Here is a 23499-nt window from a genome sequence, read left to right as displayed (position 1 = left end):
CTCCATACTGGCAGGTCCAATGACTTTCTGCTCCAAGTAGCTCCTCCGTCGTTCTGAGCATGCCCACTGGTAATGGCTTAAGAAGGACTTGAATTGCACAGTAGTAGGAAGGAGGATGGCAGAGGCAAGCTCTCCTGATCTCATCACACTGGATTGTGCTCTTTATAGCCTTCTGCACTCTATTGCTTCTACCGACAACAGCCCATGTGCTAACTCCGTACAAAGCAAAGAGGAAAACAATATGTTTGATACAAAGTAAAAAACAAAACAAAAAAGGAACCTCACAAAAAACAAAATCCAAACACCCAGTTGCTGGGTGTCGATGAGGTATACACGTAAATAAAAGTGGAATGATTAAGGCTGTTTTTGAAATAAAAATAATCCCCAGGCATACGAAAAACAATGCGCAACACTAACAATGGAAAGCACTGCCATTTGAATGCTTTAGAATGGCTTCAGGATGGCTTTGGGTGGCTGATAGACATGCCTGGCCAGGCTTTGCTTCAGTCAATAGCCAGTTCGCACTGCCTTTCAGAGTCCTATGGCCTCTTATCTCAGTAGTGAAACAGTGTTAGGTCCTAGTCGAAGTTCTCCTCGTCCCATGCTTTCCACTGCAGGGATGATGAGCGGGAACAAACACTGTGCAGGTGGAGGGATTGACGGGGCAAACTGGAATGTGAAGGAGAATGGCGCGTCCAGCTCCCAGCCCTCAACTCAAGTACATCTTGGAGGGTGGGAAAAACCTATGAAGACTCTAGAGTTAAAATTCAATGAGAGAGAAACTCTGTGTATAATCTCGAGAAAGGGCCATGGCTCTCAACCCCAACCCAACATGAGACCCTAGGCACAGGTGGAACCACAGCCATGAAGAGCCTCTGGAGACCCAGTCATCTCCTCCAGCATCAGGGAAGCAGCCAGGCCGTGTGACAAGCTGGATCAGACTCATGTTCTGTGAATGTGTCTTTTATGTACATCCGCTCAGTCTAAGAATCTGCCTTCACCCCTCAGGGCTCACACAACACAGGTGGAGTTGACAACTGGTGGCTTCTGAAGGCCTTTTGGGACAGTTGGCTCAGAGGTCCTCAAGGACCTTGTTGTGAGATCCACAGGCAGACACCTGTATGAATACCTCTTCCACCTTCCATCTCGCAACCTAGTGGTTTTCTATGGTTTCAAAAGCTTGGTGAGACAAAAAAGACATATATTATATTTACAGGAGTCATTCAGGGAAACAAAGGCTCTTGTTACATCATGGTTTGGTACCCACTCTCCTGATTCCCTTTGAGTGTTCACCAAGAACATTTCCCTGAAAAAGTAGAACATTCCCCTGTTCTACTGTATGGCTGCATTGTGTATCCTTTATTTCCCAATGGAAGGAGAATATTACCAAAGCAAATTGGGAAACTAGTCAGAAAAGACCATCAGTCGAAGAGCATGAACAACCAAGAACTGAGATCAGCTGCCCACACTTACTGAGATGCAATGGTTTCATATACTGGGTTTATCTGAAGATTAGGACTGAAAGAACTAGCACGTTTCCAAAGAGGCCAGCTCTTTGGTCCCATCTCTTCACTCAAACTGGGATGCAGACCTGGTTTACATTGCATTCTACACATTGAGCCAGGAAGTGTAAGAAGCTACCCACTTACCTCAACTAGGATAAGTTCAATTTTTTCCCCCAAATCAAAAAGCATGCAGTCCTTTCAGTGAGCTCTCTAAAATGGACAAAAAACAGACAGAGCCATGAAAGGAGATTGTGCTTTAAGTGGAAAAACTCTGAGCACATCCATGGGTTAGAATCCGCACAGCAGGACAAAAAATGTTCTCTCCACTCTTGGCTTAGGGCTGAGGTCCTGGGGCTTAGGTAGCCCTATTTATTTATTATTTATTTTATTTATTTATTGCATTTATATCCTGCCTTTTTTTCCTCTTGCAAGGAACCCAAGGCGGCTTACATTATCCTCCTCCTCTCCATTTTATCCTCACAACAACAACCCTGTGAGGTGGGTTGAGCTGAGAGTCTGTGACTGCCCCAAAGTCATCCAGTGAGCTTCCATGGCCGAGTGGGGACTAGAACCCGGATCTCCCAGCTCCTAGTCCAACACTCTTGCCACTACACCACACTGGCCCTACTGTACTGCTAACATTCTGGAGCTGAGCACTGGCTACAAAAGCAATGTAGCCACTTGCCATGCATCTCACGTCCCTTCTCTCATTTCAACTCTTCTCTTGGGAAGAGTATCTGGCACATGGCCACCCTGCCTTTCCCAGTGCAACTTAGCACAGCAACGTACACAATCGCTTCTTCTCCCCCTCCTGTATGAGCCCTTCCACTCTATGGACAGAGCAGAAAGAATGGAGTGGTATTGTTGCCTGCTGCCTGCAGCAAGAGGACTGAAAAGCACAGCTGTTGCTCCAAGAATGGACACGGTTATCTAGGTGTTAAAACTGTTGCTAACCAAAGGGGTCTCTCTTAGTAAAAAGAAGAAGCAAAGGACCAGTATTCTCACTTTGTGCTTCCTGTGATGCCTTTTAATATCCATTTGCCTCTGGCTTGCCACTTTGGGGCCTGTGGTTGAATGTGCATGTGTTTGTATCATAGTCTCCTGCAACAGTGAAGTCATTTTGATGCCCTTATATTCCACTGACAAAGCACCAAAGAAATGGGATGCATTTTCTGAATCTTTTGAGGACTAACGTTTTAACCACTCCTACTTCCCTCTCAATCTCCTGTCCTTACCATTGGGAATATAAATACTTGCATTTATGATGCCCCTGATTCATCAGCCTCTTGTCTTTTCTCTCACCACTACCAACTTCACTCCACCCTTACAATTCAGGGTTCTGGCTACGCCCTTGATATCATCTTAGTGTCGTTCTCTCTCTGACCTCTCGGTCTCAGAATTTCCACTCTCCAATTATTACAACCCCCAGCTTACTCTATCACAAAAGCACTTCATATTCTTCATTCTACTGACACTGTTTTTCACCACCAATCTTACAGCCTGCTCCCTTGATCCTACACTCTCCTGATATTTTTACATTAATATCATCTCATTCGTTCCAGATCTCTGTAATCTGCCTTCTCTGGTTCCTGCTGTTCTGCTTTCCATTATGCTCAAATCTCTCAAGCTATCACGCCATTTCTCTCCTTCCTTTCCCATGTATCCTTTGCCTTTACTTCACATTCTTCCTCTCTCTTCTTGATGCTGGGTTTTTGGCCTCTTCTAACTCTACTGAAGCTACTCCAACATATATAATAATCTTCTCTTGGCCAGATCTAAAGGCCTCAGTTCTTATTCTCATGTATCTATCTGGCACCTTTGACGCTGTCAGTTATACTATTCACCTGGATTTCAGCTTCTTTTAAAGCTCTTCAGTATTTGACCTCTCAGTTTATTCTTCCCCTTCATTTTCCTGCTCTCTCCATTCTGCTTTAGCTTATGTCCTATCATCTCCCTGTTCTGCCATTTTTGTCTCTATTTCTTGCGCCTAGAACAGCATCTCACTCCATATACAAATATTCAGTGCCTCCCTCCTCCTTCAAGTCCCTCTACTTTTTTAACAAAGCCTTTTCTGTACCATCTTAGCCACATTTGAACTGTTCCTTCATTTTCTTTTGATGTTTTGATCACCATTCCTGCTCTTTGTGGTCAGTCCCTGGCCTCCCCACCCATGCCAGTTGTATGCATCTAACAGAGACTGTAAAACTCTGGGCAGGGATGTCTAATTTCTGTAATCCTGTGCAGTGTGTAATAAGCTGTAGACATTAAGCAAACATTTAGCAGCAGTAGGATGTACTCTTGATTGGAAGTGGCATAACATACTTAAATTAACAGGCAAATTGCCCTAAGCTAAGCAGGATATCCTATGACTTGGTGAAAAAATCTCTCTTCAAGGATGTACCTCATGGCAACCCTCTCTGAGCCGTGATGGAATGAGACAGATGTAGGAATGGGGGCAACCAGGTGACACTCACTGTTATACCCAGAGTCTGGAGCGGCAGATTGAATTCCAATGGATTCTTCATAGGTTTTTCCAGTGCAATGATGAGATCTCCACTTATTCTCCCAAACTCCTGTCAGGATGATGGAGATAGACAAAAGAGAAAGAGATGGCTATTAATAAAGACAAAAGGAAAATCTACAGAAAAGGAAAGAAAGTATCAGTGCATCTGGAAGAGTACTTGGATTAAGAGAGCAACTGGTTAACCTTGATGTCAGGGTGCAGGGGCAATTAAAGGCTTCTGTTGGGGATAAAAGTTGAACCAAACTGTTAAATAAGAAATTATTTCAGGGCTCTTGAGGTTACAATGGCCAGGGTAGATTAAATGTGACTTGATCTTTGCCTGGCAGTTATACAGTCACTGGGGCTTGCGTATATAGATATTCAAAGGTGACTCACCCAGTGATGTTCTCTCACCAAAATGATGTGAATTTCTTGCCAAAAGCTGACACAGCTATGGGTATAAAAGAGAGAGAAATCAATGCCTGAGGCAGTATGTCAACATTACATAGTAGCAGAGATTGGCCTGCAATTGGCCCTATATTCTTTCCACCCTATCTTCAGTTTATATTGCCTGCCTGCCTTTCTTACATATATTGCCTTTTGGCCCTCATAAGGGCCCCCAAGATGGTTCACAACCATAAAAACACAATCTTGCCACAATAGAAATCGCAAACAGTAAAAGACTATAAAGACAAATAAAACGTAAAAACCCAGCAGAATTAGAAGCTTGGCAAAATAACTATGTATTGACTGCCTGTCAAGAAGCCATCAACAAAGGGGCCAATCAAACCTCACTGGGGAGAGAGTTCCACAACTGGGTGTTGCCACCAAAGAGGCCCTGTCTTGTGTTACTGCTAGCTGCATCTCCCTTGGCGGTGGAGCACTGAGCTGGCCCTCCAGTGATGATTGTAATTGATGGGCAAGTTCATGCAGGAATAGGCGGTCCTTCAGATATCCTGGTCCAAAGCCATTTAGGGCTTCATAGGTGACAACCAGCACCCTGAATTGGCCCAGAAGCAAATACAAAGCCAGTGGAGATCAGTGTCGTATGATCCAAAAGTAGACATTTGAAAACATTCTGGCTGGCACATTTTGCACCAACTGCAGTTTCTGAACACTCTTCAAGGGCAGCCCTACATAGTGTGCACTGTAGTAATCTAATCTGGAGCTGACTAAGGTATGTAATAACTGTCCTGAACTGCTTTCTCCAGGAAGGGGTATAGCTGGGCAAACATACTCTTAGCCACAGCTGCCACCTGGATATCTAAAAGCAATGATGGATCTAAGAGAACTATTGCTGGTCAGAATAAACAACGCTGAGCTAGATGGACCAATGGTCTGACCAGTAGAGGCTGATGGCTCCAATTTCAGTGGGGCTGTGATTCCACTCTGGGTTTCAGTCAGAACCAGTCAGAACTCTAAGGGAGGTATACAAGGTGATGAACCCATTTTGGGGATAGGGTTCAGCACCTTGGATTGCTCCTTAAGAGTTCTGGCTATTCTGACTAAAACCCAGAATGGAATTACAGCCCCACCAAAATTGGAGCTACCAGCCTCCACTGTGTCTAAGTGCAAGGTAACTTCATTTGAGGTCTTTACTGATCCTTACAGCCAAAGGAGCACTTATTGGCTTGTGGTGTTAATCGTCTCTGATGCTACCATGCTTGCGTCTTTAGTTCCTCTACTATCTAAACCTTATTTTCACTTGTTTCCCCACATAATTTTAACTTTTCTTGCTGACTCTCTATTTTTTGCACTCTCACAAAGGGGTAAAATGGAAGACAGTTCTTCTGTTTAATCTGGTTAGTTGCTCTGTGGTCCTGCCAGTCTTCCTGCAGGAGGCTTTGAGCAAGTCCATGTCTGTGAGCTTGGAGGCAGAAAGCTGTCCCCAGGAGCACGTCCCTTATTGCTTTGAGGTGGGGTGTCACAAGAAGGATGGCTCAGAAACCTCTCACCTTCTGTCAATTTGCCTGCTTGTTCTGCTGCCCCTCCTGGCAGGATTTTGGAGAAGACACTTTCTCCCTCTGCTCCTGGCTGTCCAGCTGCTGCACCTGCAGAAGCGGGTGCCCCGGCTGGTTTGGGACCCAATTTAATGCCTGTTGAGGGACAGAAGTTGATTCATATCAATTTAGTGAAATGCATCTCTCGCCACATCACCTAGGGCAGGGTCATGTGGCAGTCCGCAAAATTGTGAATTATCTCTCCTTTGGTTTATATTCCCATATACATGCACACAGGTCATGCATGACCAATCCCTATCCAATCGCCTCCACTAGAAAATGGTGGGCACATTACTTCTAGGGATACAAAAATATTAACATTTGAACATGGTGAAACATCAATATGCAGGCACAAAAAATAGAAGACATGATTTACATTTCTTGGTGAAAGCAGCTTTTTAAGTTGGAGCTGAATGGTGAGAATGCAACGTATGCGCTATCCCTGATGAGCAGGAGTAGGAGACCTTCCATTCTCCCATTCCATGGCTATAGCAAAAAAACCCTAAGTATGTAGCCAGGCTTTCAGGCATCTTTCTTGTGTTGTCTGTTCCATGAACTGCAAAATGCTAGTCTCCTGAGAATTAATTCTACACTGACTAGCCTACTGTTTGGAGTCAACCCTGGCTAGATTAGGGTTTGACCAAAAACCTTTGCCTTCTTGATCTTGCTGTACTTTTATTTTCTTCAGTGAATGGTTTTGGAATTCACTTTGGTGAGATCAAAGGGAATCTCCTTTTGGGAAAACTGAACCTCGGCTAGTGGGCTACATTCATACATACATACATTCTCATTCTTTAGGAAATACATGCAATGACATGTATGTATGTACATTCATACATACATACATTCTCATTCTTTAGGAAATGGGAAGGATTGCAAGGTCTGCCTATGAGAGAAGAGAGCATACTGACCTCCTGCTGCTGTTCCCTGTGGCTGTGTTTGGGGTGCTTTCCCCACCTGTGGCACTTTTGTGATAGGTTTGGATGCATCCATCTGCTCTGCTTTAGGCTGTAATAATAAAGAGATTTTTTTTTTTTTTTTAGGAAACATTGCTTTCTCCTAGGTGTTGGGTGAGGGGACAGCAACGCAGATTAGAGATGAATAGTTGTAATATGAAACCTTCTGTGATGTTCTTGTCAGCTTTCTTCCCAGAATGTAATTGCCAGGTCAACTTTGTTGTCTCCAACTAGCCATCAGATGCTACACCCCCTACCTATGACCTCAGTTGACTTAGTTGAGTCTACGAATGAAACCTCTGTACCGAATCTAGAGGACTTGGACCATCCCCAAATTGCACATTGTTTCCTTCCTTCCTTTCCTTCCCATGTCATAGAATCATAGAATAGTAGGGTTGGAAGGGGCCTACAAGGCCATTGAGTCCAACTCCCATCTTCTTTGGCTCTCTCCAAACAGCCACCCAATTGCCCTGATGAGCAGAATGCCACCTACAGTATATAAATACCTGTGACCTTTGTTAATTCTTGCAGTCTTTCTGCTGGGAAGACTCTTATTCTGCACAATACAATATACCTAGACCAGAGGCGGGGAACCTGTGGCCCAAAGATGTCATTGGATTAGAGCTCCCATCATCCCTAACAATTGGCCATTCTGGCTGATGGAAGATGGAATCCAGCAAAGCCTGGAGGGACACAGGTTCCCCACCCCTGAAGGTTCCCCACCCCACCCCTTAAGACTGCTTAAGTCCAATAAATCCACATTTCTTGTGTTTTGGGGTATTTAGAAGAGTGCCCTTTCTACACAGCTCCTACACTGCAGAGCAGGCCACTGCTTTGTCTGGTACTCTCACCCTGATGCAGAGCAAGTCACGGTAAAGCCAGTTATGCTGGACCTACTTTAGGACTGGCATTAAGCGAAGATGCACGCGTACTCACTGGTCCTGCCTGGTGAATGCTAGGTTGTGCTTGGGTCGACGGTGGTTTGCCTGTTGGCTGGGGCTGCCCAGGCTGCTGCGGGGCTGGTCGTGCGGAGGGCTGGGCTGGGGTCCCCGGCTGCTGCTGCTGCTGTGGTGGCGGCGGCTGCATCCTAGCTTGCTGAGGCTGCTGCTGAGGCTGCTGCTGCGAAGGGCCCGTCTGATGCGCCTGCGGCTGCCTGCCTGGCTGCTGCTGCTGCTGCCTGGAGGGCTGCTGCTGTGGCATGGGCTGTGGCTGCCCTACTTGCTGCTGCCTGGGTTGCTGCTGCTGCTGGGGAAGAGGCTCTGCCTTTGGCTGCTGAGGCGGCGGCCCATGCTGCACCTGCCTTTGTGGTTTCTGGGGCTCTCCAGTATGGTGATAGCTAGATGGCTGTCGGGACTGCTGGGCATACTCTGAGGCGCTGGAGGGATGACCTGGCTGTGCTCTCATATCTGCTTGCTGAGCCTTCTTCTGGGCAGAGGGCTGCCCATGTCCGCGCGACTCATGGCGGCCTGGATCTCTCGGATGTTGCCTAGATGTTCTCCTGGGCAGGTCATCACTGGTGTGGCGGGAGGAGGACGAATGCTTCCCATAGTCTCCATGGTGCCTGTGTTCTTTGGAAGAGGAGTGACGTGGGTGAGAGTAGTCATCATGATGCCACAAATCTTCATCTGGGGGTTCATCGTAGTCATGGTAGGTGTGTTTAATCGGGGCCCTTTTCTGGGAGGATGAGGAGTGGCCACCATAATGCCTCATCCTCTCTGAACGAGGTTCCCTTGGCTTATCAAACCAGTCTGTCTCTTCCTGACCCAAGTGATAGGCTTCAGAAACCAAAAACAGATCACAGTCAATCTCCGGATCCAAAGGTGCGAATGTAGCCCAGGCTGAAGCCATGCAATGAAATAAAATAATGCAAGGAGCTTATCACATGCACACAGGATATGTCACAGCAGCCACTCAGGAAATACAAAAACAGGAATCCTAGCACATAATCACACTGAACAAGCAGTGAGCATCAGTGGGACGTGCAGAGTGCCACATGCTAACACAAAACCACCAAAGCAGAAATCAAAATGGGGGAGAAAGGCACATGGCAAGCAAACTCAGGCTGTAGTGTTGTCTGTGCAAATATGACCCACTTGAGCATGCTCTGGGGTAAGTCACCACAGGTAGCCATTACCTTCACTGTCTGAAACAACACAATGTGAATCATCCATGATGTAACCTTCTTCGTGCTTGTAAGAGTGGGTTCTTGGCACATCTTTGATATGTTCTTGTACATCAGGCAATGAGTGACTGGAGCAGAACTGGGAGCAGCTGTCTCCAGCAGACTGAGGGAGAGGTCCACCTGAGGATCGTGATACACCCATGGATTTCCCCAAAGGACTGACAGGACTCTCTTCTTCTGATGTTTGTGTGCGAATTGGAGGTCGCCCGCGACTCTGACTCATACTAAGGGAAGAAGGCTTAGAGCTTCCTTTCTGAGGCCTTTCCATGCTTTCTCTCTCATAGGACCTACTCCTGATCTCACGGTTTGAGAGTTTCTCCGACACATAACCCGAGGATCTGGATCGGCCACCACCATATGCTCTGTCATCTTCTTCCATCACATCCCTGCCAGACGTGCCATAGTACTTCTGCTGATCATATACATTCTTCTTGAGGCCATAAGTGATGTCATCTTGCAGCTTCTTTGCTCTGGATGCTACACTGCTGCTACTGACTGATGTGGTCACTGTATAGGAGGCCAGGTCTGATTCTACATCTTTGGCTTCTTCTATAGGGGAGAATTTGGAGATTTTCTGCTCCATACCTTGCTTCCGATGCTTGCTGCGTTTGGAAGAGATGACAGCTGGGGCCAAGTTTTTCGAAGAGTGCTTCTGTATTCCCATACTGGACCCATGCTTGTCTGAACGAGTGGAGTGCCTGTAATCACTGTCCCCATAGTAGTAGGAGCCAGAGCTACCTGACATCTTCCCATTGCTCTCGGTGCCCCTATGGTAACTTTTCCCCCGATGGTCGGGGCCATGATGATCGTACATGTCTTCCTCAGACTCCTCTTCTCCTTTTGAGTAGCAGCAAGGCCTGCTGGAAACATCTGCTAGGTCACTTTTTTCTTTGATATGTCGTCCATTGCTGCTCTGAGATTGCACATCTCCTTTCTGGCCTTCCCCTGTAGTGCTCTCTTTGGTTAGTTCGCTGATATCATCAATCATTACATAGTTCCGAGGAATGTTCTGCTCCAGGTTGGTGTAGAGAGAGTCAGAGGAATAGCTGGTGGATGGACTTTGCGCTGCACTACTCCTGTCTGCCGGCCTTCCTTCTGGGGCCTTGAATTGGTCATAGCTGCTGGTCACTGTTGTGGTGCTATATGTCACTTCTGGGGTGGCAGCAGAGATCACCACGGCTGGATTGCCAATGACTTCATAATTGGTGGGGATCTTTTGCTCTAGGTCAGCTAGAGATGTCTGCCGCGGTTTCTGGGAAGTTGTGTGAGTGTCTGCATGAGTCTGGAAAAGAGTGCTCTGTGCAGCAGGCTGCAGAGGTGTCTGGCTGGGATATGTGGTCTGAGCCTGGTATGGAGGCCGAAAGCCCTGATGGCTCTGCAGACCCAGTTCGGACTGATACCCAGTGCTTGGAGTGAAGCTGTGTGTCTGGTATGTTGTTTGGGAAGGGTAGGCAGGCATCTGGCTTGCCTGGAAGCCATTTTGAGCAGGGCCATTGCTTCCTGGGGGGTAGTGTGGAGGCTGAAACCTTGTTTGCTGGAATGTGGCTGGAGCTGGTGGGGCAGCTTGCCCTGAGGAATATTGATATGGGGTGTAGGAGGACGCTGATGTGTACTGTGTGCTGGAGAAGTCTGCATATTGGTTAGAAGGGGCAGTGCTGGGCCTCGTCAGGAGACTGCCGCTCTCGTAGCCAGAGAGCTGAAGGTTGTTGAGCTCACTGTCAGACATGTAATCCCTGTTTTCTCCCAGGCATCTCAGGTAAGGATAGTCACGCACATTCCGGTCCTTCAGCAAAGACTCCTTTCTCTGATGAATCCCCAGTTCCAAGTACTTCAGCTTGGCGTCAATCTCCTTCTCTTCCTCATCTAGCTCAGCTTGTTTCTTCCGCAGCTTAGTGGACTCATGCTCCACCAGCTTCAGATCACGGTCAAGTTCCTTGAGGAGGCTGGCTTTGGTCACTTGAACGAGCTGACCTCCTACTCCCTTCTGCATGAGGCCAGGCATGTACATCTGTGAGTGAGCTTGGCTGGCCAGAGGAAGATGAGCTTCTTCTGGTGGGGGACTAGGCAGCGTCCGCTTCACTTTCCGAGTGAGCGTGTTTGACTGCAAGGCTGAAATCTAGAAGGCAATGAAAACCGTAATTAAATTCAGAGAGTAGGTAACCATGAATGTGAAAGAACAAACTTGTATCTTCAGTGACTATGTGGGTGTATAACTCAATAGTGGTTTGCACTTCCTTCCAAGATTTCATAAAAGTGATTGAGGCACAAGAGGAACCTTAAACATTCATATTCGTTAAAACACACCAGTACTAAAAAAAACATGAACCACAAGAATGTCGGAGTCCTGAAACTATCTCATTCTGCTTATTAGTACTGCTGCATCCTCTGTCTCTCTGTTTGTCTCTCCCTGAAGGAAGAAACTAGGTAAAGCAAATCAGATCTACGCGGAGGTTCTAAAATTTGGTAAAGCCCTAGATCAAGGCATCCACTTTACGAGGTCAGTTGGTGAATTTATTGAAGGTAAAATGTATGACTGAAATGCACTGTATAAAAATACTCCTGATTTGGGAGAGGACAGCTTCCTGATATTGGAACAGTGAGAGTGAATAATGATGTTGCTGGCAAGCTTCTACTATATGAATAGCCACAGTTACAGACACGGAGAAAATGAATTCTGAAAGAAGCAGGAATCAGCTGGAATATTTTCCCTGCATGAGCCAGAACAAAAACAACCCAGTCTGGTTCAGAGAGTTAAGTAAGTCCAAATAAAAATATTAGATCACACATCTTGATTCTAAACCCTTTGCAGACAAACCATGTTTCTAAAATTCTAAATCCGTATCGCTGGGAAACACACTCTTATTTAGTCTGAAGGCTTAATCCATCATCTTTGAAATTCAGATGATCTTCAGGTTTCATATTATTGTTTTTTCTTTCTTTTTGCTGAAATCTGAGTGAAACAATATGCAAAATCAATGAGCAAGGAAATCTCCCCACCAGTCCCATCACCATGGCAGATGATCTTACACAGCCACTAGAAAGATGGGATTCTAACCATCTTCTGGGTGGAAACAAGTATGTTTTGCAGAGTCTTCCAAGGTATGCATTTTTTGAAAGGTGTAAAAAGCCTTGTTACAGTACCAGAGGTCATGCAAATGAGCTATAATAATAAGTCTGCATGGGATCAGCAGATGTCTAGAAACAGACAGCTATCAGATGGATCCTGGGGAAGGGGATAACAGAGATTCTAATTCACTATCTTTGATTGGTCTCTAAGGGCCATGCAGCTTTCAGATTTCCATTGGGCCAGGCAGAGAGGGCAAGGATGTCTTGCAGGCAAAATGTCATCAGTCTGACATGAAGGCATTCTGATGAGCAGAAATAACACTTAGCCCTTGGGCAATCAAACCATTTTCATGAGTATTTTCATAGCAATCAGTTTTCACTTCTCACTGCTGAAAAATGGAGAGATATTCCCTCTCACACAGCTCCTGCTAGTCCAATGATGATGATGATGATAATCATAAATAGTTTCACAAAAGAATACCTGTTTATTTCTCTGTTGCATTCAGCAGAGATCCCTTGTTGTGGAGGGTCTAGTGATAGGAGATGGGGTGTCAGTCTCTTAATACAGCAGGCTTACTTTTAAGCAACTAAAGAGTGGATTCTCACTGTCATGTTCCTGAGATTTCATCAAGCTACTGACACCTCCCGCCCCCTGAGAAATCAGCTTGGATTGGGTTGACACCAGATATAACTTGGTCTTATACAGTTTCAATGTATGCCAGGTTGTGAGGCCAACCTATTTTGCCAGATTTTGAGAATTTTGTAAGAGTTGCTAGCCCATGACTAGGTCATACCTTGAACTATTCCAAAGTCTGGGGTACATACAGACATATCTGTGATTACTTTTTATTGCACTTCAAGTATTATAAAACACACCAGAAAAATCAATAGATTATATTTTCAGTGTTAGAGAGGAACAAAAGAAAAAAAGGGATACAGAGAATGAGAAGGGAAGGATAAAGGATAAGGACTAATGAGTGAGAAAGGGAGGGTAAGGGTGAGACAAATCTATTCAATAGTATCTGGGAAGCTGCTCCATCTGTTAGCAAATACAGCGTAGGGCTTTCTATTGTGGTATGTAATTCTGTTGTTGGATGCCAATTCCACCATACTGAAAAGGCAATGATGCAGATCTATTCAGCACTGCTTTTTACAGTCAACTTGGGTTGAAAGAAATATTATGTGAATCTATACTTAGTTAAGCTGTATTCTGATCTCACTGAATCAGGGCCAGCACTCTCATTGGCTTCAATGGGGCTCTGAATTTATCCCTGGCCTCACACAAAAGCCTTAACTCCGCTGCACTCTGCCTCACACTTGTTCCGTGTACTGGTGGATTGTGATACTTACAGTGTGCTTATGGCACAGCTGTATTAGGCCTTCTCCTTTGTGCTCCCTCGCTGGGAATGCATCCTTAGTCTTCACAGTCAGATTCATTTTGCACCAACAGAGTCTGGGCAGGCATAATGCAGATTCATTCATTGACTTGGTTATCCTGCCCTTAAAAATACTGACAAATTCTGTGCAAGAGCTACAGCTATCTCAGAAGAACACAGATTTTTGCTGATGAAACTGGGGTACCAAGTATCTGTGCTTAAGTCAGGGCAAGGCAAACACTTTTGCTCAGGGGGGCAGATTATCTCGCCCGGACCAAGCCGGAGGGTCAAATGATATCAGGGGGAGGGGCCTCAGACTTGAAGCCCCTCCTCTGATGTTATCTGCCCTGCCCTACCCACTTAAAAAAAATTATTTCTCTGTGCAGAGAGAGTCATGGAGCTCCATGCCTTTCTCTGCATGGAGAACGGGACTCGACTGGGGCTTGCCAGCTCCTGCAAGCCCCAGCCGAGTCCAGCTGCTCCTTCCTGCAATAGTTAAGCCTTTAGTATTGGTCCTTCTAGTCCCTATAGCTGACAAAAGTAACATTTTGGTCAAAAGGGGGGGGGGACTGGATCCTAGTATCATTGCCACAGGCACCTTGGCCTGCCAAGGTAGCTGATCTTCAGGGATTTTCCTCCTTCCCCAGATGCAATGTCCTGGGCAGCAACAGAGAAGGGGAGGCAACTTCAACTGTTGCTCAGTAACAGGTTCAGGAGCTGAACAGGGCATGAATCAGGCTGCTGCCTTCCAGCCATATGCTGCAATGTGGGAATGTTTCTCTCTTTCACCATGTACAATTTGTAGTGGCCTAAAACAGTAGCGGATTCTACCTGTACTAGTCGCACATACGGTCAGTGCAAATTACCTTTTGTCTGATCAGGGCCCCATCTACATGAGCCATTTACTCCGGGGCTGCTGTGATCTGAGGAACTTCGGGACATATGACGCAGTCGCCACTTCGCAGCCTAACTGTGGTTTTCACAGGGAAATCGCAGATTTCCACAGAGGCGTTTTGCTGCGCCTTTTTTAGCTTGCTGCGGGTTTACCACAGTTACTGAGCTGTCTCTCCCTTCCTCAAACTGACTTCACAGTTTGCAGTGGGTGTGGGGTAGGCAAGCTTAGTGATTGCGTCACTCTGTGACACCTTTTCATGCCTCCCCATTCCTCCCTGTTCGTTTGCAGCTGTGCAGTAACAGAGAGGCATCCATTTTGGAAGGATGGGTAGGCACGTACCTCTCACGTGGGCATGCCCTGTCACATGTGCGAACCATCGCGAGAGTTAACATGCCAAACAGTTGGCAGGGTAACGAAGGAGCAGAACACTCACATTTTACCTAATGAGGAACAGACAGACACAAAAGAATCCCTAAAATACAAAACAGCCACTAAAACCCAAAGTGTTGCATCCCCACCCTCACGTGGCTGCGCAGCTGCGCATTTAAATACAATGGTAAAAAAAAGAGAGAGCGGCATGACTGCCCCAGTTTACTTTGCTTTAATGGCCATGTATCAGGGCACAGCAGATTTTTCCACTGGAGAAGTCCGCAGTAAATCGCGTGTGTACCACAGCAGAAGCTACTTCGCAGCTGCAATGCCGTGCAGCTACGACGAACCTTGAAAGCGGTGCCAAGTAGATAGCCCCCAGATGTCAAGTAGAAGCATAGGTGCTGTGGGTCTAATGCTGGTTAAATCAATTTCATCACTGGCACAGGATAAATTGTAGTGTGGAGAAATCAAATGAATCTGCCAAGAATCTGAGTCTGCATCGTTTGTAAAATGTGCCATCCCTCATGTGTGCGTAATCTATTATAGTAGATCATGTAGTGCTGAGCTGAATTGGAGGGAGTGGGGGAGAGCTGAGAACAGGCATGAAAAAAAGGGGAACAGTGGAAGTAAGGGAGAGCTATAGACTCTTTCACACCGTATGAAACAGCTTTTGTGTAAAAAACAAAAACAAATCGAACATCATTAAAATGTCACGCATCACTAATAATACGTGTCTTCAACCAGTAGCTGGTACAGGCAGGTACTGAGCTTTAACTCTGTCAGCTAGCAAATGCAGTCTGTTAATCAATGGATAGAAGTCTGTACTGCAGTGCTCACAATCTCAAGAGTAAAGCTTGGAGACAGTGCAAGATGGGAAAATTGATAGAATACTAGAAATGGCATTCATAAATTTGTTGAAAGAAGATCTTCTAAAAACTGAGGGAGGTTAGCCAAAAGGAAATTGAAGGGAAAAGTCAAGAGAGTCAAATGTCTTCAGAACACTTGGAGCTAATTAAAAATACTATACTAGAAGCTGAAATAAAAGATATACAACAAAACTGCAACTTATAAACTGTTCCAAGAAGATGCCCATATAGTTAATGAGCAAAGTTTAAGGAAGCTTTATATTAATGAAGTCTTCCTTTAAAAAGTGGAAGTCTTGCCCAAATAAGGAAAATAAAAAAGTACAAACTCTGGCAAAGCAAATGTAAACGAACAATAAGGTAAGTAGGAAAAACAACTGAGGAGCATATTGTTAAAAGCATTAAGACAAACACTAACAATGTTTTAGAAACATCAGAAGCAGGAAACCAGAAAGCAGGACTGTCAGATAATAGAGGTGTGCAAGCATTGCTGAAGAAGGATAGGAAGATCACGCAGAATAATTCTTTGAATGAATTCTTTGTACAGTTTTCACAGTGGAATATGAGAAAGATACCCCTACCTTAACCTCATGTTTGGGGAGAACTAATGTTCATTAGAGGTGACAAGACATTAGAGTTGTGAAAGCCTGAAAAGTTCAGGAAAAAAAGGTGTGTTCCCCTCCCCCCCAAGGACCGTTTTTGTTTCCCCTCCCCCCCAAATTGAACAGCTTTGAATTATGAAATATTTTGTTTTAGAATTTAAGACAAGGTGTTATATATTGTCATCCAGCCTTTACTCTGCCCAAATGATTTCTAAAACTGTAATAAGAAGACTTTTATAGAAAAATTAGAGATGTAAAATGTCTGGAAATAATGAAGCCATGAGGTAAAATGTTTTTTTAAATCCTCTCTGTAAGATTCCCAGTATAGTTATTTCTTCCATTCCTCGTTAAAATTATTAATCTAATGTATCTTTTACTGATCGACATTTAGGGATGCCCCAAGTCATGCTCAGTTTCCCCATATGTGAGTAGAGTCACTGTATCATAATGGTGTACATTCTAGAAGAAAATGTACATTCTTGACAGTGTGAGTTTTGTTCTGGTTGGATTCTGTAGCAGTCAATTAATGTAGTTTATTTATTTATTTCATTTCTATACCGCCCAACAGCTGAAGCTCTCTGGGTGGTTCAAAAGAATTAATCTAAAGCCACACGTGAAAAACCCCCACTGTAGGTTATCCCACCACTGTCACCAGTTGTGACGGACAAGCATGTGTGTTATGCCATCTATGTTTTTTTTTAAATTAACCTTGAGGCTTGGGTCTTTAGAACTCACTGCCACAATTTTTAATAAAGTTCTCAATTAGGCTTCACTACTAGGGACTGCTGCCGCAGCTATAAAACCTTTTAAGTGCTGCCACTAGAATAAATCCTCTCTACCCAAAAGAAACTCGTAGCCTGGTTCCCATGGCATAGGCATGGGATTGACACTACCACCAAAGAAAACATTTCAAAATAAACAAAAAATAAAATGTTCATTGATGGAAATTACTTACAAAGGTGAATAAAATGTCAGTCTTTGAAAAATAGGTTGAGATTGCTTAAAGATTCTTAAATAAAATATGGTTGCTTACCATTCCCAATAGCTGAGAAAGTCTTTCCCAACTAAATAAAATCTCAACAGCTTTTCCTTCAGAGCAGATTTCCCTAAACTCCACCCCACAAACAGAAACAGGTTTAGGAATTTCCTTAAACTTCCTTAAAAACAGGAGCATATGCTGTACACCAGTCTTCCACTGCCTCCAGTTCTTCCTGCTTCTTCTGGCTTCTACGATGATTCAGATGTTTCAGGGAGTACTTGCTGATGTTCCCTCTGGTCAGACATAAAACGGGAACCTAACATACGTTATGTATAATTTGGTTTGCTCATAAAAGTAATGTTTGGAACATTAAAAGTACAGTTTATTCAGACAGTAATTACAAATGTACTAATTGAGTTTACTTTTAAAAGTTTTTAACTGTAATTATAATTTTATGAGCAAACACAGTTATAAAGAATATACAACTTCAGGAACATGAAGGCTGCCTTCTGGGAAACTCTGGAGGGCTGGAGTGGGATTCCAGGAGAGCTGGATTTGGCCCCTGGGCCTCAGGTTCTCCATCCCTGATCAACAGCTATTGGCCATGATAGCTAAACAGAAGCTCCATGTTCGGAGACAATGCGCCACTGAATGCCAGGTGCTGGGAACATGCCCTGCTTGTGAGCTTCCCAGAGGCATCTGGCTGGCCACTGTCGGGAACAGGATCCCAGACTAGACTGACACTTGGTCTGATCCAGCGGGGCTCTTCTTATGTTATTATTAATTTTCCAGTTAGTACTAGAAAGCTAGGAAATGCCAAGGTGAAAGCAGCTCATGCAACCTTAACATCTCCTCACCAATCACTATGGAAGTACCTTATATAAGACATCCTTCAGCTATTTTTGCTATCCAGGACTCGTGTTTTGCTAAATGTGCTGAAGAGATGGTGTTCAGGGAATGAGGGATTTTGCCAACCTAGGCCTCAGTCTGTTCATCAAGAAACTGCAGATAGTAGCATTGTGAGTGCATCAGTAAGTGACTATGTCTGTGTGCACAGCAAGGCTGTAATTTGAAGCCAGGCTTCTAAAATATTCATTGTTGGAACATTAATCAAATGGAAATGTCCAGGTGTACCTGCTGGGGACATTCTCCCACATAAAGGTTATTCTATAGCATGAAATGCTGGATGTACAAAGAGGTGCGGAGAGTAGACAGAAATAATGGCAAAAAGTTGAAATGTATATCAAGCCCAATAAAATATTGCTTCATGTAAGTGTCCAGTTGCACTGAGGGGCATCCTGCGAAGACTGTGACAAGGAGGAAATACTAAAATATTATGTGATGATATGGGAAAGCAAGCAGCATTGCTTTAACAATACCATCTACTAGGCAAGAAAATATTGGAAAATTACAGGTACTACTCATGATTATAAATATGCATTTGGTGTCTGTCCAAATCTATAATTAGTAATGTATTTTATGATTGTCGAGGGACACTTCAAACATTTCAAACTTCCTACGTGGAAAGCATGTAAATATAGGAATTAGCATGCAAACCGTGTGTACATAATTGCAGCACTGACTGCACATATGAGCACAATTCAGACACATTTCATGGCCTCGGGCTCACATGCTCCCTCCTCTCCTCCTTCTCTTTTGTGGCTTGCTTCATTTGAACTGGAGCTAACTTGAAACCATGGTTTGAAACTGGTTTGCAAACCACCCTTTGGGACAATTCTGGTTAGTGCTAACCATAGTCAGCTTTGATTCAGACATAATGGAAAACTTTGGATGTAGCAAACAATTTGGGAAATGTGTGTGTGTGTGTGTGGGGGGGGGATCCTCTGGCATGCTCCCAATCTCCATACCATGGTTTGAAGACTGGGAAACATAATTGCTGAATTGAACCACAATGTACACAGGCTGGAAAGCCACAAATCAGTCAGATTCCAAGCATATACACATGCAGAAAAATACACACACATGATTATCACATTGACAACTGACCTTTTATGGTAGGAATTGTGCAATGTTTGAAGAAGCCCTCAGTCAGGTCAAGAGGCCAAGCTTTTAAATCATTTGGATAAGCCTAGAGAGTGAGTGACGCTTCCAGGGTTATGGCAAGGAAGAGGCAAAGTGATGCTGTACATTTCCCAGTATAAACGGTAAATGAATAAGCAATCGGGCTGTAACAGAAGGCCTGCCTGGGGACTCATATTCTAATCAGCATGTGAAATAACTGGAGAAGATGCACACACAGCAATTTGGAGCAAACTTCCTGCTCCCCAATGAAAGCACGACAATTTCATTCCTATAATAGGGGTCAGGAAGTGACAGCTATTTGTGAAATGTCTTGACAAAGCCGAACAGATTCTCCCCTTTCAGCCTATAACTCAGTGTTTCACATGCTAGCACCCCAAGAGAGAAGTCATGACTTAGCTCCTAGCCTAGAGCAACCATGAGGCACTCCTGCTCATTTTGTTGCAACACAGCAGTAGCCTGCATCTTCCTGTCTGCAGCAACTACCAAAAAGGGGGTGGGGGAAGGTACAGGTTCTTTATCATATATGTGTGTCGTGTAGCCTGTTTCTCCCTCTCTTTTGCTTGCTATTATGGGTAAGCTGTTGGCACAGGTGGTTAATGTGCAAGCCCAGACATTCTTGGATGACACTAATTCTCTGGATCTGTTTGAATCTAATTTCTAGTCTGGTTCTGTTACTAAAATGAAGGATGAACTCTGTTGGGAGAACAGGGGGAGTCTGAACCTGCCTATTCGCCGGGACCTCACGGCAGCTCTTGACACCATAAACCATGGTATCCTTCTGGAAAGACTGTCCGAGGTTGGGACTGGAACCACTACCTTTCAGTGGTTCCATTCTTGTCTAAATGGTTCCAGAAGGCAGTGCTGGGGAACTTCTGCTTTACCTCATGGCATTTATGCTATAGTGTTCTGCAGGACTCCATTTTGTCCCCCTGCTGTTCAACATCTACATTAAACTACTGAGTGAAGTCATCCAGACATTTGGTGTGTAATACTGGGGACTGGCCGATATGATCGTATGATGCCAGTGCTTCATTAGCTGCACTGGCTTCCAATCCATTTCCAAGCCCAATTCAAAGTGCTACTGTTGACCTTTAAATCCCTAAAGAGCTTGGGACCAGAGTATCTACATGAACGTCTCCTCCAGTATGCATGTGCTCAGACACTTAGGTCATCTTTGGAGGCCCTCCTTCGGGTGCCCTGCCAAAGGTAGCTAGGCTACAAGAGGGAGGGCCTTCTCAGTTGTGCCACCCCACTTATGGAATACCCTCCTCAAAGAGTTCACCTGGTGCCTATGTTATATTTTTGGTGCCAGGCAAAGATCTTTCTTTTCTCCCAGGCATTTTAGAGGCCTAGTTCTAGATTTTTATGCCTGTTTTATCAGCACCTGTTTTTGGTGCTGATTGTTGTTTTGTTTTGTTTTGTATCGTATTGTATTTTATTCTTTTAAATATTTGTATCATATTTTATATTTTAAACTGTTTGTATGCATTTTAGTCTTTTAACTGCTTGTAATCTGCCCAGATAACTTTGGTTATTGGGCAGATTAAATATACAGTACAATACATACCTTCAGTGTGCTGGTTCGTCTGAAATGGAAGATGGTACGTTTCCTGTTCTGGATCCTTCCTTTAAGGATCAGGTCCACACTTTAGATCCAGCCCTATCTGCCAAGGTCCAGGTTGTCTCAGTGGCACAATGCATCCTACACCAGCTGAGACTGCTCCTAGACACACTTATTCTTGCTTTTAAAATATCCTGTTTGGATTACTGCAGTGTGTTGTATGTGGGACTCTCCTTGAAGATGGTTCAGAAACCATAGTTAGTGCAAAATATAATAGCAAGGGTACTGACTGGGACCACATTATAAAAGCGTTATAACAGAGTACTATGAAAGCATTTGTTGGCACTATGCTAATTGCTTGCAGGCACAAACTGTAGTGCTAGGGCAATCTGGAAAACTTGTTATGCCCATTTTAACAGCTTGACACAATTAAAGTTTAGACACACAGCTTGATAGAGCCAGAGAATTAGAAAGTTTCCAGGACTTTAAAAAATTTCAGAGCGCTTCCTGACAAGGCTTTTATCATGCAACTACCCTATCACATTCTTGGCATTTACAGGGGGTCCTGATGACAAATCTTCAATTTGTAACGCTCTCATGTTTTCCCACTGCTTCTTCTGCCTTTTTTCATACCAGAAAAAAATCTATTAGGGAGAAACTGCACAATATCTTTTGATAGTTAGTGCTAGGAGTCCTCTGTCTGGAAGGACCCCTCATATCTGGAAGCATCTTTCCACTGAAATAAAAAGACACAGGGTGATTCCCATGTCTTCATAAATGTCAACCAACTTTTTGACAGAATATAGATGCTTCATATGGAGGGCTTCGAGTGCTATCACTCAAATGGCATTGTGCAGTGATTCCATCTTTTCCTCCTTAACAGATTTTTTTTCTGGCAAGAAAAAAGATAGAAGAAACAGTGGGAAAATACTGGAGGGTTATGAGTTGAAAACAATGTTGCCTGGATCCACCATAAAATTCTGTAAATGAGGCAGGGCAACTGCATGATAAAAGCCTTGTCTGGAAGCACCCTTGGTGTTTGGCTCCTTTGCTTCTGACCTGTAAACTCCCAACACGACTTCTCAGAACTTTGAGGTTCATGTGTCTGCTTGGGAGCCAGATGGGGACTACATGATATGCTTGTCACAAAATCATCTATCCCGGGGGTTTCTTTTAGAAATAGGAGCTGCAGGGCCCTCTGATCCATACCGGTACCATGGCATGTGCTGAGGCAGGATTTATCCTTCCTCCCGTGCTATTTTCCCACTGAAAATCCACTCCAGCTGCTATTTATCCCCAAAGGTGCCACTGCAGCAAATGGTAGCTCTGGAAGCTGCAAGGCACTTTTTAGTGGGGACAGATAGTCATTTTCGGAGCAGGGATTTTCAGGGAGAAAGGGTGAGGGGTAGGGGGAAATCCCTCCATTTAGTCCCTTTGGACCCCCCCATACCCCATCCCTACATGGCTGCTATTTCTAAAAGAAAAATAAGGCCAGGATAGATGATGTCCTGGCAAACATATTGGCTAGTCCAAGTCCCAGATGAATGTTCAGACACATTTTCATATATTTTCAAATACATAGGAGTCATTCTATATCTTTAAACTATGCTAGAAGCAGAAGTCGGGCTGGTCCATCGCAGCCCAATGTAACCTCCTGATCCTTCTCCTCAGCTGCTGTGCACAGTTCTTGGATCGTGTTTCTTGGACTGGAGGAATGTTTTGTTAATATTGCAATTTACTAACTGTAAAGACCCTCAGGCAGCCTTCCCCAACATGGCTGGGGCATGCTGGGAGTTGTAGTCCAACCCATCTGGAAAGCACCAGGGTGGAGAAGGCTGCCCTCAGGTTTGCTTCCCAGCTCCTCTACCCAAATCTCTCCTATTAGTATACAGATCAGCTGCTCCAAACTGCCTTTCTTAGATCTGTGTATAAAAGCGATGGTGGAGGAGGTTGAGGTGATGGGTCATTCTGGGGAAGGTGGTATGGTTTCCCCTTGCTCTCTGCTCTCAATGGCAGGTGCCATAATGAAAGATCTCATGACAATTCCCATGTGGACGTTTTGTTTTCATATGCACCAATGAAGAGAAAGTTCCCAGTACAAGTTAACAACACATTGCTGCACAAAATGGTATTTCTTCTTATCACCACCAGATGGCACAGGAGAGAACACAATTTTGGCTTCTCTACCTCTGTTAGGGATGTTGGAGGAATCTGTTTGCAGAGTAAAGCTTGGCGAGTTTTTGCCAGCTTGGACCCCCAGACTGCAGCGCGTGCATCCCCAAGCTGGCCCGGCTCATTGCACGACAAGTCAGGCCAGCTTGCGGTTTTGTACCTTTTTTATTTGCGCAAATCCGAGTACAAATATTTACAGAAATTGCAGCTTGTGCAAAATCTCAGCTGTAAGTAGTGCAATTTTGCGCAAATTGCACTATTTACGGTTGTGATTTTGCGCAAATCATTGTTTCTGTAAATATTTATACCTGGAATTTTGTGCAAATCATGACTTGCGGATTTTTTAAAAAGGCAGCAAAGTTCCTGAGTTTCAAGAACTGACCTGCTGCTTGGATTGCAAATACATACCAAGTTGGGGTACCGT

General features: G+C 44.5%; 1 protein-coding gene across 1 annotated transcript in view; it reads right to left on the bottom strand.

The window, feature by feature from the left end:
- Positions 1 to 4418: 4418 nt before the first annotated feature.
- BSN (bassoon presynaptic cytomatrix protein) overlaps positions 4419 to 23499 on the bottom strand; it is a 314535-nt gene continuing 295454 nt past the window's right edge. Inside the window, exons 6-10 of the mRNA XM_084839602.1 lie at positions 9099 to 11262; positions 7901 to 8739; positions 6920 to 7016; positions 5964 to 6104; positions 4419 to 4459 (exon numbers count right to left, since the gene is read on the bottom strand). Of these exons, the coding sequence (XP_084695728.1) occupies positions 4419 to 4459; positions 5964 to 6104; positions 6920 to 7016; positions 7901 to 8739; positions 9099 to 11262 (3282 nt within the window). The remainder of the gene's footprint in view (positions 4460 to 5963; positions 6105 to 6919; positions 7017 to 7900; positions 8740 to 9098; positions 11263 to 23499) is intronic.

The sequence above is a fragment of the Heloderma suspectum genome, chromosome 2 (genome assembly GCF_057233095.1).
Source record: "Heloderma suspectum isolate Gila_16-S chromosome 2, 16-S_ref, whole genome shotgun sequence".
Taxonomy (NCBI): domain Eukaryota; kingdom Metazoa; phylum Chordata; class Lepidosauria; order Squamata; family Helodermatidae; genus Heloderma; species Heloderma suspectum.
The sequence above is the reverse complement of the archived record's forward strand: the minus strand, read 5'-3'. Positions and strand labels throughout refer to the sequence as shown.